This window comes from Calliphora vicina, chromosome 4 (assembly GCF_958450345.1).
Source record: "Calliphora vicina chromosome 4, idCalVici1.1, whole genome shotgun sequence".
NCBI lineage: Eukaryota > Metazoa > Arthropoda > Insecta > Diptera > Calliphoridae > Calliphora > Calliphora vicina.
Genome location: NC_088783.1, coordinates 107,855,032 through 107,871,558, shown reverse-complemented (window position 1 = coordinate 107,871,558; position 16,527 = coordinate 107,855,032). Strand labels below are relative to the sequence as shown.

General features: G+C 31.9%; 1 protein-coding gene across 1 annotated transcript; it reads right to left on the bottom strand.

The window, feature by feature from the left end:
• Nucleotides 1-426: 426 nt before the first annotated feature.
• LOC135956776 (27 kDa hemolymph protein-like) lies at nucleotides 427-1,618 on the bottom strand. Its single transcript, XM_065507348.1, has 2 exons — nucleotides 1,434-1,618; nucleotides 427-1,322 (listed from the first exon to the last, which is right to left on the bottom strand). The coding sequence occupies exons 1-2, from the start codon at nucleotides 1,582-1,584 to the stop codon at nucleotides 550-552; spliced, it is 924 nt and encodes a 307-aa protein (XP_065363420.1). The 5' UTR covers nucleotides 1,585-1,618; the 3' UTR covers nucleotides 427-549.
• Nucleotides 1,619-16,527: the final 14,909 nt, after the last annotated feature.

Here is a 16,527-nt window from a genome sequence, read left to right as displayed (position 1 = left end):
GATCGTAATATAAATTGGAATTGGAAACTTCACTAAATTTTGGAAAAAAACTTGTTATAAATATGTGCAAGACTTCCTAACTATTGGTGAGATTGAAAATCAATGTGCATGAAAATTGTGGAAGAGAACTTAAGTTTTCAGAACCATCGTTGCTATACAACCATGCCCCCAGGTGTAGCAAACAATTGAGTGTTCAAAGAACCAGCCGTTTCATATTTGATAAATAATCTTTATAGAACCTTTCCACTATTTATATTACAAATTTTATTAACTAACTACCTTTATAAACATTTCATATCAAAAACAATAAAATGTTATTAAAACAATTATAGATTTGTTCAAGCATAAAGCAGCTCTTATCTCCTCTAAATACAAACGATAAGATAAATAAATAATTTCCATCAAACGGCAACAAATTGTGAAAAATTTTGTTAAACATTTCTTTTATTTATAATATAAATAAATATTACAGGCTAAGGAAAAAAACAAAACAAAGAAATCTCTAACAGATAAAATCACAATTAACAAAATTTAAAAACTAGTCTCTGTTCAAACAAAATATCTCACAAATAGGCTTACAAATGAAGCCATTAAACAACATAAAATGCTTATTTGTGCCAAAGAAGAAGCTGAACCCTTTTTGGGATCTTTCAAAATGGATCTTTCGCTGGCCTTGTTGTCCAACCAACTTTTGCAGCTGGTCTCATTTTTAATGAATTTGAAAACAGATTCAGCCACATTGGCGGGTGTTATTTCCTGGCACTGTTCCAAATGATGCAAGGTGCAGCTCTCAAATTTCACCAAATCAATACAGTGCTCAGGTTCAACCACAAAATCGGGTAGATTGAATAAATCTGGAACCGAACCATCCTTGGGAACAAACTCAGTAAACGATTTATTGGCACAGTGGGTAATAGCTTCTTTGTTAGCCTCAAAACATTCGGGTCCCTCTTCGGCCACAAACAAAGCAATTTGATCACCACCTCGGGCACACATGAAACCCAATAGGCCGGTGAAAATACGCACCATTATGGCATTTTGAGTTTTTTCATCTTTGCTCAGACAGGGTTGAACAGCGGTGTTGAATTCTCTAAAGCACTTTTCACTCTCTGGAGCTTTTAGACAGTATTTGTGGAAGACGGTATCCAATTCACCAATTGGACGAGCAATTTCGATTTCTTCTTGCAGGGCAGTTAAGTTGGCTATACCCGAGAGGCATTTGGTAAATTTAAGAGCCTCTTTTTCCACTTCTTGGTACAAAGTGGAATTGTCCACACCGGAAGCTTTTTTGCATTTTTCTTTGAAAACCCTTTTCAAATCATCTGTAATTTTACATAAAATATAAATTAATAAAGATAATCAAGTATTAGTTAAGTTTAGTTAAACGTTTAGTATGTAGTTTAAACTTTAGTTTACTCATTTATAGAACTTACCAAAAGTGAAATTTGTATTTCTATATTCTGCAGGTAGAAATTGATTTTTTAAAGTTTCCATTTGACTGACATTAACGGCCTCAGATTGTGTCATAAATAACACACTAATGGTGGCCACAATAACTATCACAAATAAGCGCAGTTTCAACATTTTGTTATAATTTTTTTGTGTTAAACAATTTAAAATATGTGTTTTCTGAAAAATTTAACAACTTTTTTCAATTAACAGCAGCTATATATGAACTACTGCTATTTGAGCTCTCCAAACCTCAAAGAACTGAAATTAATAATTTTTTTAAAAAACAAACATGTTAAACATTATTATTTCTTATCTTAATTATTGATAAAATGTAGTAAAAAAAAAGAAAGAAAAATTGTTTCATACCGCCAACAGCTAATGACAACATAATCTTATCAATATTATTGGTGTTGAATTTTGTAGAAAGTGGCTTGAATACATTGAAAATTATTTAGAAGTTGCAAAGTACAAATAAATAAGTTGGCAACACATCTACTGTAATGTTTAAGTGGTTTATTAGTAATTTTAATATTTTTTTGTGGGCTACTAAAGGGAAAAGGGTGTGTTAAGTTTAATAATACATAGGTAACAAATAGGTCTATATTCTAGCCTATAGACAAGTCTCTAAGCAAGCCTATATTCTAGCTTTTAGTCAAGTCTGTAGTCTAGCCTATAGTCAAGTCTATATTCTATATTCGTTAGAAATGACTTCTACAGCCTAAAAAAAATGTTTTTAGAAAATAGTAGTAGATTTAGTACTCTTTTAGAAACCAATAAAACCTAAATTTTTTCCACAAATCATATAAACGCTAAATAAATTGTTTAAAATGGCTCTATCATGTTAAAATATGATTTTAGAAAAAAGTACTTTTTGAAAAAGTTGTAAATACACAGATTTTTTAACAAACAACATAGAAATTCAAATAAAACAATATAAAACGCTAAATATATAGTTTTATATCCCACTGGAAACCCATTTACATAAAAGCAGTGTTAAAAATCATTTTTTTGAAGAAGTAGTAGTTGTTTATTTCGGGTTCGGAAGGGTAGGGGAAAACTAACTAAATAATAAACCTTATATATATATTTAATGGGTCAACAAACCTTTTAAGGGGAAGTGCAATATATATGTATGTAGGTAAATTAGATATTAAGTAAATAAACAATATGTTTTTAATTTTAGGTTGGTTGGTTGGTATACGTGGTAGTTCACTACTTGCGAACAATCAAGTAGAGTCGAAGGGACCCCGTTTTGATGAGACCACACCACTCGTCAGATGTATTGTTGTTTACATCGCAATGTAACTAAAAAGTGCTAGCTAGACCCAACCTGTAGCTGTGAGATATCTTAGTAGGTCATTGAGTTTAGACCCGGCTACCTCACCAAGGTTGGTCAATATATAGTTGCCCATGAATTTATGTCTCTTGACACTCGGAGCTGGGCATTCGCAGAGAAGGTGGAAAGTCGTTTCCTCCTTGTCCCTATCCTTACAACTGCGGCAATGGTCGTTAAAGGGGAGTCCCAGGCGATTTGCGTGCTTGCCTAACGCCCAGTGTCCCGTTAATACTGCCATCAACCTAGATATATCCCTTCTATTCCGGGTTATCAGTTGCATAGTGCGTTTTTCGTTAAAAGATGGCCACATCAACTTGGCTACCCTACATGTGTCTAAATTACGCCATCTATTCTCAGCCTTTGTAAGAAAATGTCTGAAGATGATACCTTTTATAGTCCCAAGTGGAATTGCTACTGAGACCGCATTGGAGATATCTAAGGCAGATTCCATTCTGGCTAGTTCGTCTGCCTGTTCATTACCGTAGTGGTCCCTGTGCGCAAGTACCCAAACCAAAGTAATATCAGATAGACGACCTAGCCTTGACAGAGAGTTCCTACATTGCCTAACTAGTGAAGATGAATTTGTGTAGGCATTCAGCGAGAGAAGTGCCGCCTGACTGTCGACAAAAATACCTATATTGCCGCGGGTGTTATGATCAAGTAGTATATTGCAAGCTGCCATGATTGCAAAAATTTCCGCCTGGAAAACACTACACTCATTCGGAAGACGATACGAAATACCTATCTCGGGTTCGTCACAGAAGACGCCAGAACCAACACCACAGCTCATTTTCGAACCGTCTGTATATATCCTAGTGTCATATTTGTACACGAGATTACCCATACCCCACTCACTCCTGGAGGGGATTAAGACCTTAAATACCCTATTAAAATCTGTAGATGGAGTAATATAGTCAGATGGTTGGAGAACGATCGAAGGCAACTGGCTCAAAATCCCCGCGTACCCATATGTTCTCAATCTCCAACAGCCAGATGCTCGAAGCCTCACTGCGCTACATGCAGAGGTGGCCATTATGTGAAGGTCTATTGGCACAAGGTGCAATATAGTGTTCAGTGCCTCTGAAGGACTAGTTCTTAGTGCGCCTGTTATACCAATGCATGCTGATCTCTGGACTTTGTATAGTTGGTCTACGACATACTTCCTTTTAGTTGCAGTCCACCATACAAGAGATCCGTAAGTAAGAATTGGACGTACTATAGCCGTATACATCCATTTAACTATGCTGGGACTAAGTCCCCATTTTCTACCAAACATCTTACGACAGGTATAATAGGCCACCGTAGCCTTTTTTACCCTATGTTGAGTATTTAGCTTCCATGACAATTTAGAGTCCAGTATAATACCTAGATATTTTGCATTATTTGAAAGGGGGATTTCGCAGTTTTTCAACCGTGGAAGTTTGAAGCTTGGAATCTTGGAAACCACAGCCTGGTATTTAGCGCGATCTTCTTCATCACGCTCATGGGGGGCACCGCTGGCAGCATTCTTGTCAATCTTGTCAAGAATGAATATCGCCTTGGCGTAACGGGATTTAAGGATGTCTTTCTGACTCTTCCTCTTTTTTCTTTTCTTCTTCAATTGGTCGCCAGTCTTGGCATCCGATTGAAGAGGTGCATTTGTCAAGTTATTGGAGGGCAGTAGAGTGCTGTGACGGTCACCCAAGCTGCCTGACATTGCGACCAGAGTCTCTTGACTAGAGGCTAGTAGGTCGTCTTCTGAAGAAGATCCGAGATCAACGGTTTTCTTCAGGGCGTTGTTGTTGTTGTTTGTGTTGTTGTTGTTGTTGTTGTTTGTGTTGTTGTTGTTGTTATTTGTGTTCATTTTTGGTCCCACGAGTAGGCACGTAAGGGGATGGACCATCCATGCAGTGACGGCGTACATAGACTAGACAGAGATTACAACCGGCCCGTGTCATAAGCACCGGAGGGGAGCTGTTATCGACTAATCTTCTTTAACCACTAATTAGCCATTCAGGTTATCGGCACTGCTACCAACCACGTTAACCTTACAAGTGGGGGAAAAGAAAGAGAGAGAGAAAAGACAGAGGGAAAGAACAGAGAGAGGAAAGAACAGAACAGTTTTGGTCCGCGGGTAGTAAAACAAGAAAGATAAAAAGAGCACTATCGCTAGGCGACCATTTGTTCTAAAATGTATCGCCAGTTATAGCATTACCCTAGCACCAATTATATCCTACTGTGACCATTTGTTAAAAAAAATGTGTCACAATATTATATAGTTGGCTATCACAACCCGTTTTACGAAACCTAGCCATATCAATAAGTTTAGACCATTTGTTAGAAAAAGTGTCTCAAGATATTGATATTGCTCGAGCATTTGTCAGTTCTAATGACATGTTTTTGGAAACAGTATCACTAGACTAGGCAATTACTCCCCCTATCCGCCACCTGGGACGCGTCCGATGGGAGACTGATAACTCCACACGGAGTTAGTTTATTATTTACTTTATTTGTTTTAAATTTAGGAATTTGTTAAAATACAATTAATTTTAGTTTATAAGTTTAAGTTATATTAAGGGTCCTCATGTAAACGCTTAAATGCCTCGCAAACTGTGCAATCTGTGCATTTTTACACTCTCGCAAATGAACTGTCAAAAAATGTATGGAAATTCGTTTGCACAACCCCGATAAGTTTGCGCGACAATTTAGACTCGCAAACTTGAATTTATTGTGCATTTGATGAATCAGCTGCTTTTGTTTACTTTTATTAATAAGAAATAAAAATCAAATAAAATGTAAAAATGTTGTGCATGTGAAAATTGTGTAACTTTGGAACGGAATGATTGTATAAAATGGCATTGTGTATGAAAACATTAACCAATAGCTAGAATAGAAACAAAATCTTGCAAACTCTGTATATCACAGTTTGTTATAAAGATTTAACTTTCATTCAACATTTTTAAAATTAAAATTTATACAATTTGAAAAATTTGTTAAGGCTTTTGTTGAATTTATTTTTATTTGACATTTATATCAAATAGAGAGAAATTTAATGTATAAACTTGCACAACATTGATAAGGTGGGTTCATGAAACACGTCGCGCAAATTTGCACAATTGAACAAATGGCAAACATAAGCGTTTAAATGAGTACCCTTATTGTTTATTTTATTAAATTCACAGGGTTTTTTATTATTTAGTCTTTTGGTTTTAAATTGATTCAGTTTAACAGTTTTTAACTTTAGGTTTTAAGTAGTTTTAATTTTAGGGTATAAGTGTTTTAACAATAATATTTTTTAATATTAAGTTTTAACAATAATTTGATTATTCGAATTGTAAGTTACACTTTAGGGTTTTGTTGAAACTTGCTGTTTAGACTAGAGAAGAACACAACTGACTTTTTGTTTTGTTAAAGTTGAAGTTGGCTGCAGTTTTTGCTTGACATCAGAGATGGGGGTGTTTAATTGTTCACTGAGGTGAACAGTAGTTTTACTACTTTTTTAAAAATTAATTACTAATACTTTTTTCAACGAATTTGCTAAACATTCATGCATATTAATAGAAAATGCAAAAAAATACTTTTTTAAAAAAGGTAGTATTTTAAGTACTTTTGTAAATTTCTAAAAAAAAATAATTGTTATGTGATTTTCGTTAGAAATTACTTCTACATCTAAAAAAAATGTTTTTAGAAAATAGTAGTAGATTTAGTACTATTTTAAAAACCAATTAAACGTAAATTTTTTCCACAAATCATATAAGAAGTCAAGTCAAATAGTATACAAATGCTAAATAATTAGTTTAAAATGGCTCTATCATGTTAATAAATGATTTAAAAAAAAGTAGTATTTTTAAGTACTTTTTGAAAAAGTTGTAAATACACAGATTTTTTAACTCAACATAGAAATTAAAAAAAAAAAAAAAAACAATATAAAACGCTAAATATATGATTTTAAATCACATTAGAAAGCCATTTAAAAAAGTAGTATATTTAGTACTATTTTAAATTTTGCAAAAAAACATTATTTTTATGTGATTTTCTTTAGAAATGTCTTATATATGCAAAAAAAAACGTTTTTAGAAAATAGTAGTATATTTAGTACTATTTAAAAAACCAATAAAACGTAAATTTTTTTCCCACAAATCATATAAAAAGTTAAGGAAAATAATATATCAATGCGAAATAATTAGTTTAAAATGGCTCTATCATGTTAATAAATGATTTTAGAAAATAGTAGTATTTTTAAGTACTTTTTGGAAAAGTTGTAAATATATAGATTTTTTAACAAATCACATACAAATTAAAAATATAGCTAAATATATGGCTTTAAATCACACTGAAAGCTATTTAAAAAAAGTAGTATATTTAGTACTATTTTACATTTTGTAAAAATCATTATTTTTATGTGATTTTCTTTAGAAATGTCTTATATATGCAAAAAAATGTTTTTAGAAAATAGTAGTATATTTTCTACTTTTTTAAACACCAATAAAACGTAAATTTTTTCCACAAATCATATAAACAGTCAAAGAAAATAGTATAAAACAATATAAAAATGCAACAAAATAAACTGTTTTATTAAAATTTTACTTTTTCTTTGCTTAGTACTTTTTTAAGAATTCCTAATATTCATTACACTATACAACAAAATCAATTTTTTTTTCCAAAATTACAAGGTCAGACCAATAAATGTGTGCGGAATCTTCATAGATATGAATCGGTATTCATTATGTGAGATTCAGCTACTAAGCCACCTACTCACTAAACAGCCTTCCCATTCGTCAAGCGCACAGCTCGCGGCTCTGCCCAAGGTATAACTTCGCGGGGCTGTTCTGCATCTAAGTTAACTTCAAATTTGTTCCAACTTCTCTTTGCTCTTTATGTCTACTTTCCTCAATTTGTAGCAATGTGTTTATATCACTTATAAAGTTCGAAATTAAAAGACAATTTCCTTCATGACCTCCATTATGTTATTGTGTAATTGTGACTCCTAGCTCTGCCTGGAAAACGACATGCTCTGTCCCACAATTCGGTGAATCATTATGGCCCCTATATCCTCCGTGGCCTCTCAAGAACTGGGTAAGGTGATAGTTAATCTCCCTCAATCCATTTATTTAATACTAGGACAATTCTGTACGTCCATCAACCTATTTGTTAGTTCTCCTATCTCATTTCTCATGTGATCAATGTTTTGTCACGCTCGTTTTCATTTTGGTTATCAGAACTGTATCGTAAATCATGTGAATTAACACCATTCGATTTATATCAAATGTCTATATCAACATATATCAACTTTGTAGGAGGAAATTCGACCCAGCTGCATTCATGCAAAATGGTCATAGATAATTTCCATAAAATCGTGCGTATGTGCCAGCAAATCTGTGGATATAATTTGCCTAACATGGAAATGTAGGGTATTTTATTACCATTTTTTCTTTAATATCACATTATCATTACCCCAACGTGAGCACAACTATATTAATTAATCGCTTATTGTAAATAGTTTTATAATATTTCCTACTTCATTTAAGTTTATCGAAATTATTAGTACTCGTACGATTTCTGTCATTTGATTGATTAAATAAGCATTATTTTTATATCCACCACCCAAAAAGATTGATTTTGTTATTCCGTTTGTAACACATCAAAATACTAATCGCAGACCCCCAAAAATGTATATATATTTTACGTTCTTAAACAATTCTAAGATGATCTAGATATGTCCGTCTCTCCGTCTGTCCTTATATCTGTATGTGGAAGGCACTATAGATCAAACAGGAAACAACTTAGGGGAATGAAATTCTGCTCAAACATTCTTTGTGGAGAAGAAGTGTTTAGTATTGAGAATGGGCAAAATCGATCAAGCAGAATCTAAGTTATGGATCAAAATGTTAGACAAACTCCAAAAAAGTTATATTCTTTGCAATTTTCTTTAAATATATTGAAATTTTGCACACGTTATTACTATTATAAAAGAAAAATTGTTGTTGAAATGGTAAGAATCAGTCCAAGATTTCTACTATCCCATACAAATATCTTCCCCGAATATGTTTGTTTTTATAAAAACTGTACAAAATAATATTCGGCACTGCCGAATGTAACACTCTTACTTGTTATTATTTACATTTTATTGTAGAAATAAAGAAAAAAATGTGTAAGCGCTCAAAGTCCAATATGACGTATTGTATTATGACTGATATTAATAAATAAATAAATGTTATCAATGTGATAAAGATAATGAGTGTTTAAAAGAAAATTATTATGAAATAATATTTTAGATCGCTTAAGTTTTAAGTTATAGAAATTATTAAATGAATAACTCCGACAGACATTATAGGTTATTTGAATTGAGAAGTGATTCTGGGTGGCTGAACTATAACTGAACTAGAACTATAACTAGAACAGAACAGAACTAGAACAGAACTAGAACAGAACTAGAACAGAACTAGAACAGAACTAGAACAGAACTAGAACAGAACTAGAACAGAACTAGAACAGAACTAGAACAGAACTAGAACAGAACTAGAACAGAACTAGAACAGAACAGAACTAGAACAGAACTAGAACAGAACTAGAACAGAACTAGAACAGAACTAGAACAGAACTAGAACAGAACTAGAACAGAACTAGAACAGAACTAGAACAGAACTAGAACAGAACTAGAACAGAACTAGAACAGAACTAGAACAGAACTAGAACAGAACTAGAACAGAACTAGAACAGAACTAGAACAGAACTAGAACAGAACTAGAACAGAACTAGAACAGAACTAGAACAGAACTAGAACAGAACTAGAACAGAACTAGAACAGAACTAGAACAGAACTAGAACAGAACTAGAACAGAACTAGAACAGAACTAGAACAGAACTAGAACAGAACTAGAACAGAACTAGAACAGAACTAGAACAGAACTAGAACAGAACTAGAACAGAACTAGAACAGAACTAGAACAGAACTAGAACAGAACTAGAACAGAACTAGAACAGAACTAGAACAGAACTAGAACAGAACTAGAACAGAACTAGAACAGAACTAGAACAGAACTAGAACAGAACTAGAACAGAACTAGAACAGAACTAGAACAGAACTAGAACAGAACTAGAACAGAACTAGAACAGAACTAGAACAGAACTAGAACAGAACTAGAACAGAACTAGAACAGAACTAGAACAGAACTAGAACAGAACTAGAACAGAACTAGAACAGAACTAGAACAGAACTAGAACAGAACTAGAACAGAACTAGAACAGAACTAGAACAGAACTAGAACAGAACTAGAACAGAACTAGAACAGAACTAGAACAGAACTAGAACAGAACTAGAACAGAACTAGAACAGAACTAGAACAGAACTAGAACAGAACTAGAACAGAACTAGAACAGAACTAGAACAGAACTAGAACAGAACTAGAACAGAACTAGAACAGAACTAGAACAGAACTAGAACAGAACTAGAACAGAACTAGAACAGAACTAGAACAGAACTAGAACAGAACTAGAACAGAACTAGAACAGAACTAGAACAGAACTAGAACAGAACTAGAACAGAACTAGAACAGAACTAGAACAGAACTAGAACAGAACTAGAACAGAACTAGAACAGAACTAGAACAGAACTAGAACAGAACTAGAACAGAACTAGAACAGAACTAGAACAGAACTAGAACAGAACTAGAACAGAACTAGAACAGAACTAGAACAGAACTAGAACAGAACTAGAACAGAACTAGAACAGAACTAGAACAGAACTAGAACAGAACTAGAACTAGAACTAGAACAGAACAGAACTAGAACAGAACAGAACTAGAACAGAACTAGAACAGAACTAGAACAGAACTAGAACAGAACAGAACTAGAACAGAACTAGAACTAGAACAGAACAGAACTAGAACAGAACTAGAACAGAACTAGAACAGAACTAGAACAGAACAGAACTAGAACAGAACTAGAACAGAACTAGAACAGAACTAGAACAGAACTAGAACAGAACTAGAACAGAACTAGAACAGAACTAGAACTAGAACTAGAACTAGAACTAGAACTAGAACTAGAACAGAACAGAACTAGAACAGAACAGAACTAGAACAGAACTAGAACAGAACTAGAACAGAACTAGAACAGAACAGAACTAGAACAGAACTAGAACTAGAACTAGAACTAGAACTAGAACAGAACAGAACTAGAACAGAACTAGAACAGAACTAGAACAGAACTAGAACAGAACAGAACTAGAACAGAACTAGAACAGAACTAGAACAGAACTAGAACAGAACTAGAACAGAACTAGAACAGAACTAGAACAGAACTAGAACAGAACTAGAACAGAACTAGAACAGAACTAGAACAGAACTAGAACAGAACTAGAACAGAACTAGAACAGAACTAGAACAGAACTAGAACAGAACTAGAACAGAACTAGAACAGAACTAGAACAGAACTAGAACAGAACTAGAACAGAACTAGAACAGAACTAGAACAGAACTAGAACAGAACTAGAACAGAACTAGAACAGAACTAGAACAGAACTAGAACAGAACTAGAACAGAACTAGAACAGAACTAGAACAGAACTAGAACAGAACTAGAACTAGAACAGAACTAGAACAGAACTAGAACTAGAACAGAACTAGAACAGAACTAGAACAGAACTAGAACAGAACTAGAACAGAACTAGAACAGAACTAGAACAGAACTAGAACAGAACTAGAACAGAACTAGAACAGAACTAGAACAGAACTAGAACTAGAACAGAACTAGAACTAGAACAGAACTAGAACAGAACTAGAACAGAACTAGAACAGAACTAGAACAGAACTAGAACAGAACTAGAACAGAACTAGAACAGAACTAGAACAGAACTAGAACAGAACTAGAACAGAACTAGAACAGAACTAGAACAGAACTAGAACAGAACTAGAACAGAACTAGAACAGAACTAGAACAGAACTAGAACAGAACTAGAACAGAACTAGAACAGAACTAGAACAGAACTAGAACAGAACTAGAACAGAACTAGAACAGAACTAGAACAGAACTAGAACAGAACTAGAACAGAACTAGAACAGAACTAGAACAGAACTAGAACAGAACTAGAACAGAACTAGAACAGAACTAGAACAGAACTAGAACAGAACTAGAACAGAACTAGAACAGAACTAGAACAGAACTAGAACAGAACTAGAACAGAACTAGAACAGAACTAGAACAGAACTAGAACAGAACTAGAACAGAACTAGAACAGAACTAGAACAGAACTAGAACAGAACTAGAACAGAACTAGAACAGAACTAGAACAGAACTAGAACAGAACTAGAACAGAACTAGAACAGAACTAGAACAGAACTAGAACAGAACTAGAACAGAACTAGAACAGAACTAGAACAGAACTAGAACAGAACTAGAACAGAACTAGAACAGAACTAGAACAGAACTAGAACAGAACTAGAACAGAACTAGAACAGAACTAGAACAGAACTAGAACAGAACTAGAACTAGAACAGAACTAGAACAGAACTAGAACAGAACTAGAACAGAACTAGAACAGAACTAGAACAGAACTAGAACAGAACTAGAACAGAACTAGAACAGAACTAGAACAGAACTAGAACAGAACTAGAACAGAACTAGAACAGAACTAGAACAGAACTAGAACAGAACTAGAACAGAACTAGAACAGAACTAGAACAGAACTAGAACAGAACTAGAACAGAACTAGAACAGAACTAGAACAGAACTAGAACAGAACTAGAACAGAACTAGAACAGAACTAGAACAGAACTAGAACAGAACTAGAACAGAACTAGAACAGAACTAGAACAGAACTAGAACAGAACTAGAACAGAACTAGAACAGAACTAGAACAGAACTAGAACAGAACTAGAACAGAACTAGAACAGAACTAGAACAGAACTAGAACAGAACTAGAACAGAACTAGAACAGAACTAGAACAGAACTAGAACAGAACTAGAACAGAACTAGAACAGAACTAGAACAGAACTAGAACAGAACTAGAACAGAACTAGAACAGAACTAGAACAGAACTAGAACAGAACTAGAACAGAACTAGAACAGAACTAGAACAGAACTAGAACAGAACTAGAACAGAACTAGAACAGAACTAGAACAGAACTAGAACAGAACTAGAACAGAACTAGAACAGAACTAGAACAGAACTAGAACAGAACTAGAACAGAACTAGAACAGAACTAGAACAGAACTAGAACAGAACTAGAACAGAACTAGAACAGAACTAGAACAGAACTAGAACAGAACTAGAACAGAACTAGAACAGAACTAGAACAGAACAGAACTAGAACTAGAACTAGAACTAGAACTAGAACTAGAACAGAACAGAACTAGAACTAATAATAGTTTAAAGTTATTTAAGTGAAAAAGAATATTCTGGATCCTTATATATAGCCGGGTCGATTCAGCCATGTCCGTCTGTCTGTTGAAATCAATTTTCTGCAGACCCCACATATCTTCGGGATTTAAATCTTCAATAATTCCGTCAAACATACTTTCGAGAAGTTTGCTATTTAAAATCAGCAAAATCGGTCCACAAATGGCTGAGATATGAGGAAAAAACCAGGACAACCTCGATTTTTTACCTATTTTTGACCTATATCTGGATAGTAAGTCATTAATAAAGACAATATGGATATCTAATGAAAGATATTTTAAAGACCTTAGCTACGCCGTAATAACGCGTAGTATGTTTGACCTACAACGGGTCAAAATCGGAAAAAATATTTTTTAACCCGAATTTTTTTTCACCAAAAAAAATTTTTTATTTTAAAAATTCAGAAAAAAAAATTTTGGAAATTTAAAATATTTAAATTAACAATTCGAAAAAAAAAAATTTCCACAAAAATTAAAAAAAAACAACTTGGGAAAAAAATAAATTTTGTTTACCTTAAAATATTTAAAATTTGTATTTTAAAGTATAATTTGGAGAAGGGTATATAAGATTAGGTACAGCCGAATAAAGCTCTCTTACATGTTATGTTACATATTATTTAAAATAATTATCTTTAAATAGTTGCTTTTGTGTCTTAAAATACTTTCAGACATTTTGGATTTTTGAGGTAAATTAGTTGGTTAGTTTAGTTGTGCATTTGTAAGCAAATGTCTAATATTAGTAACAAACTATAAGAATGTTTGCAATTTGTCTTTATCTATATAATGAATAGACATTAAGTAGGAAGGAAAATGTATTTACTTGCAGTATTCAAGCAAGTAAATGATTGTTTAACAGTTCTTTACAAACTAGTAGGGTTGTATTAAAAGTTTTTTTTATTAAGATCATTATTATAAGTTTCCATTTCCATATAATTTCCAGTCTTTGTATATAAAACTGCTTTTGGATTGCTGCTTCATGCCTTTAGTTGTCCTTTGCTAAGTTTTGTTTAAGAATTTCTACAGTTTTTTTTCTCAACTTTATAACAAATTCATTGTTTAATACGCATATATTTCATCGCTTCTTGTTATTATTTATATTACACTTCCTTTTTATATATTTTATCATACTCATTTCATTTTTACTCGTGCTATCTTAGTTTTTTCTTACTTTTAGCGCAAGTTATCAAAATAATTCAACCATAAATCATATTTTTTTTCTCTTTTTTACAGCATAATATGAATGTATCAAATGAATATTTTCATTGTTCGTTGTATAGCTGTAGAGGAAAGATGGTAATAATGTTGCCAAGTACCCTACAGGAGGTTCAAGTAACAAAGGGTTTTAAAGTAATTATAACAAACTTGATTGTGCATGTTCTTGACCCTAAGCATTCAGCTGTAAAATTTATTAGTTTACATATATTGTAGGGCTTTTCAATGTTTAGACCAGCCATACAATTTTGTTTTCCTGCTCCTACCCAAAGTTTCTAGATTTTTAGCGTTTTAACATCATCATTGCATATGAATATCTAATGAAAATTTTTACAACTTGAGTGAGAATCTTTATCTTTTATACTCTGCCACTGACTGCTGCAACATCATCGTTGGCTGGACGTTGGCAGGCAACTCATAATCACATGATAATGATTAAGTATTTATGATTTTCTTTTCTGCGTGCCAGTGACTCTTAAGAAAAGGTAAAAAAAAAGAAATAAGTATAACTAAACGAAAATTATACGATTTTCTGTTTTAGTTATGTATTTAGTTTTGCCACTAGTAAAAGTGATTTGAAAAAAACAATTCATTGAATTTATGCATAAATCCTGAATTTCGACATTGATTAATGAGTAAGAAATCATAAATGATTTGTAATCTCCAATGGATTTGAAATGTTTATAAATAAAAGAATAAATAAATATTTGATTGGTAAAACGGATTTTTAAATGAACAGAAAACAAAGCATAACTTTAGGATTTAATAATAAATCAATATAAATGAAAAGAAAAATTATTAAAGAAATTTCTTTAAAAAAATTCCAAAAATTATTCTTAAATTGCTTAAGCCTTTAGGTAAATATAAAAATGTTAATTAAAAGCTATTTTAAAAGTAAAAAACTGAAATCCCGCAAATTCCTAAATTTTTTACAAAAATCCCCAAAATTTCCAAAACTTTTAAATGCAATGCGTTTTATAGTAATAGAATTAAGTACTTTTATGCTAAAAAAATGGCTACTGTTCCCTTGTGTTTAAGAAAAATACTAAAAAATAACCTTTTCAAACTTCCCCGGAAATTCCCAAATAATATCTATAACAAAATAATTCTTAAAAATAGATCAGAGAAAAATTTTTAGAATTTTAACATATTTTTTTAATAATAAAAAACTTAATTTAGTTGTTAAACAAATATTCCTAGAAAATTTTGCAAAAATTCCTAAAATCAGTAAAAATGAAGAAAAAACATTAAAGAAATTTCTTTAAAAAAAAATTTCAAAATTTACTCTTAAATTAATAAAGACTTTAGGTAAATATAAAAATGTTAATTAAAAGCTATTTTAAAAGTAAAAACTAAATCCCGCAAATTCCTAAAATTTTTAAAAAATCCCCAAAATTTCCAAAACTTTTAGTAATAGAATTATGTATTTTTATGCTAAAAAATGGCTACTGTTCCATTGTGTTTATGAAAATTACTAAAAATTACCTTTTCTAACTTCCCCGGAAATTCCCAAATAATATTTATAACAAAATAATTCTTAAAAATAGATCAGAGAAATATTTTTAGAATTTTAACATATTTTTTGAATAAAAAAAAATATTCCTAGAAAATTTTGCAAAAATTCCTAAAATCAGTAAAAATTAAGAAAAAATATAAAAATTTCTTTAAAAAAAATTCCAAAATTTACTCATAAATTTTTTTTTTTTTTATTTTATTGTATTAATGATTATATAATACAATAAATGAAATTATATAATACAGAGTACGAGTATGAGCAACTAGGCCTTCAACTCTGGAGTTATTTAAATATATGTGTTAATACTCATAAATTAATAAAGTCTTTAGGTAAATATAAAAATGTTAATTGAAAGCTATTTTAAAAGTAAAAACTAAAGTCCCGCAAATTCCTAAACATTTTTCAAAAAAAATCCCCAAAACTTTTAAATATTGTTACGTTTAAACCTTTTCAAAACGCTGGTTTATTTCCTTTAAATAAACCGGATACTTTTGATTGCAAATAAAAGCCGTTTAGTAGTTTGAAAATTGTAACAACTCTTTATTTAAATGTACAACAGAAATAAATAGTCACAAAATGTTTTTTATACACGTTTATAAATTCGCAGAAATACACACACTTTATAATGTACACG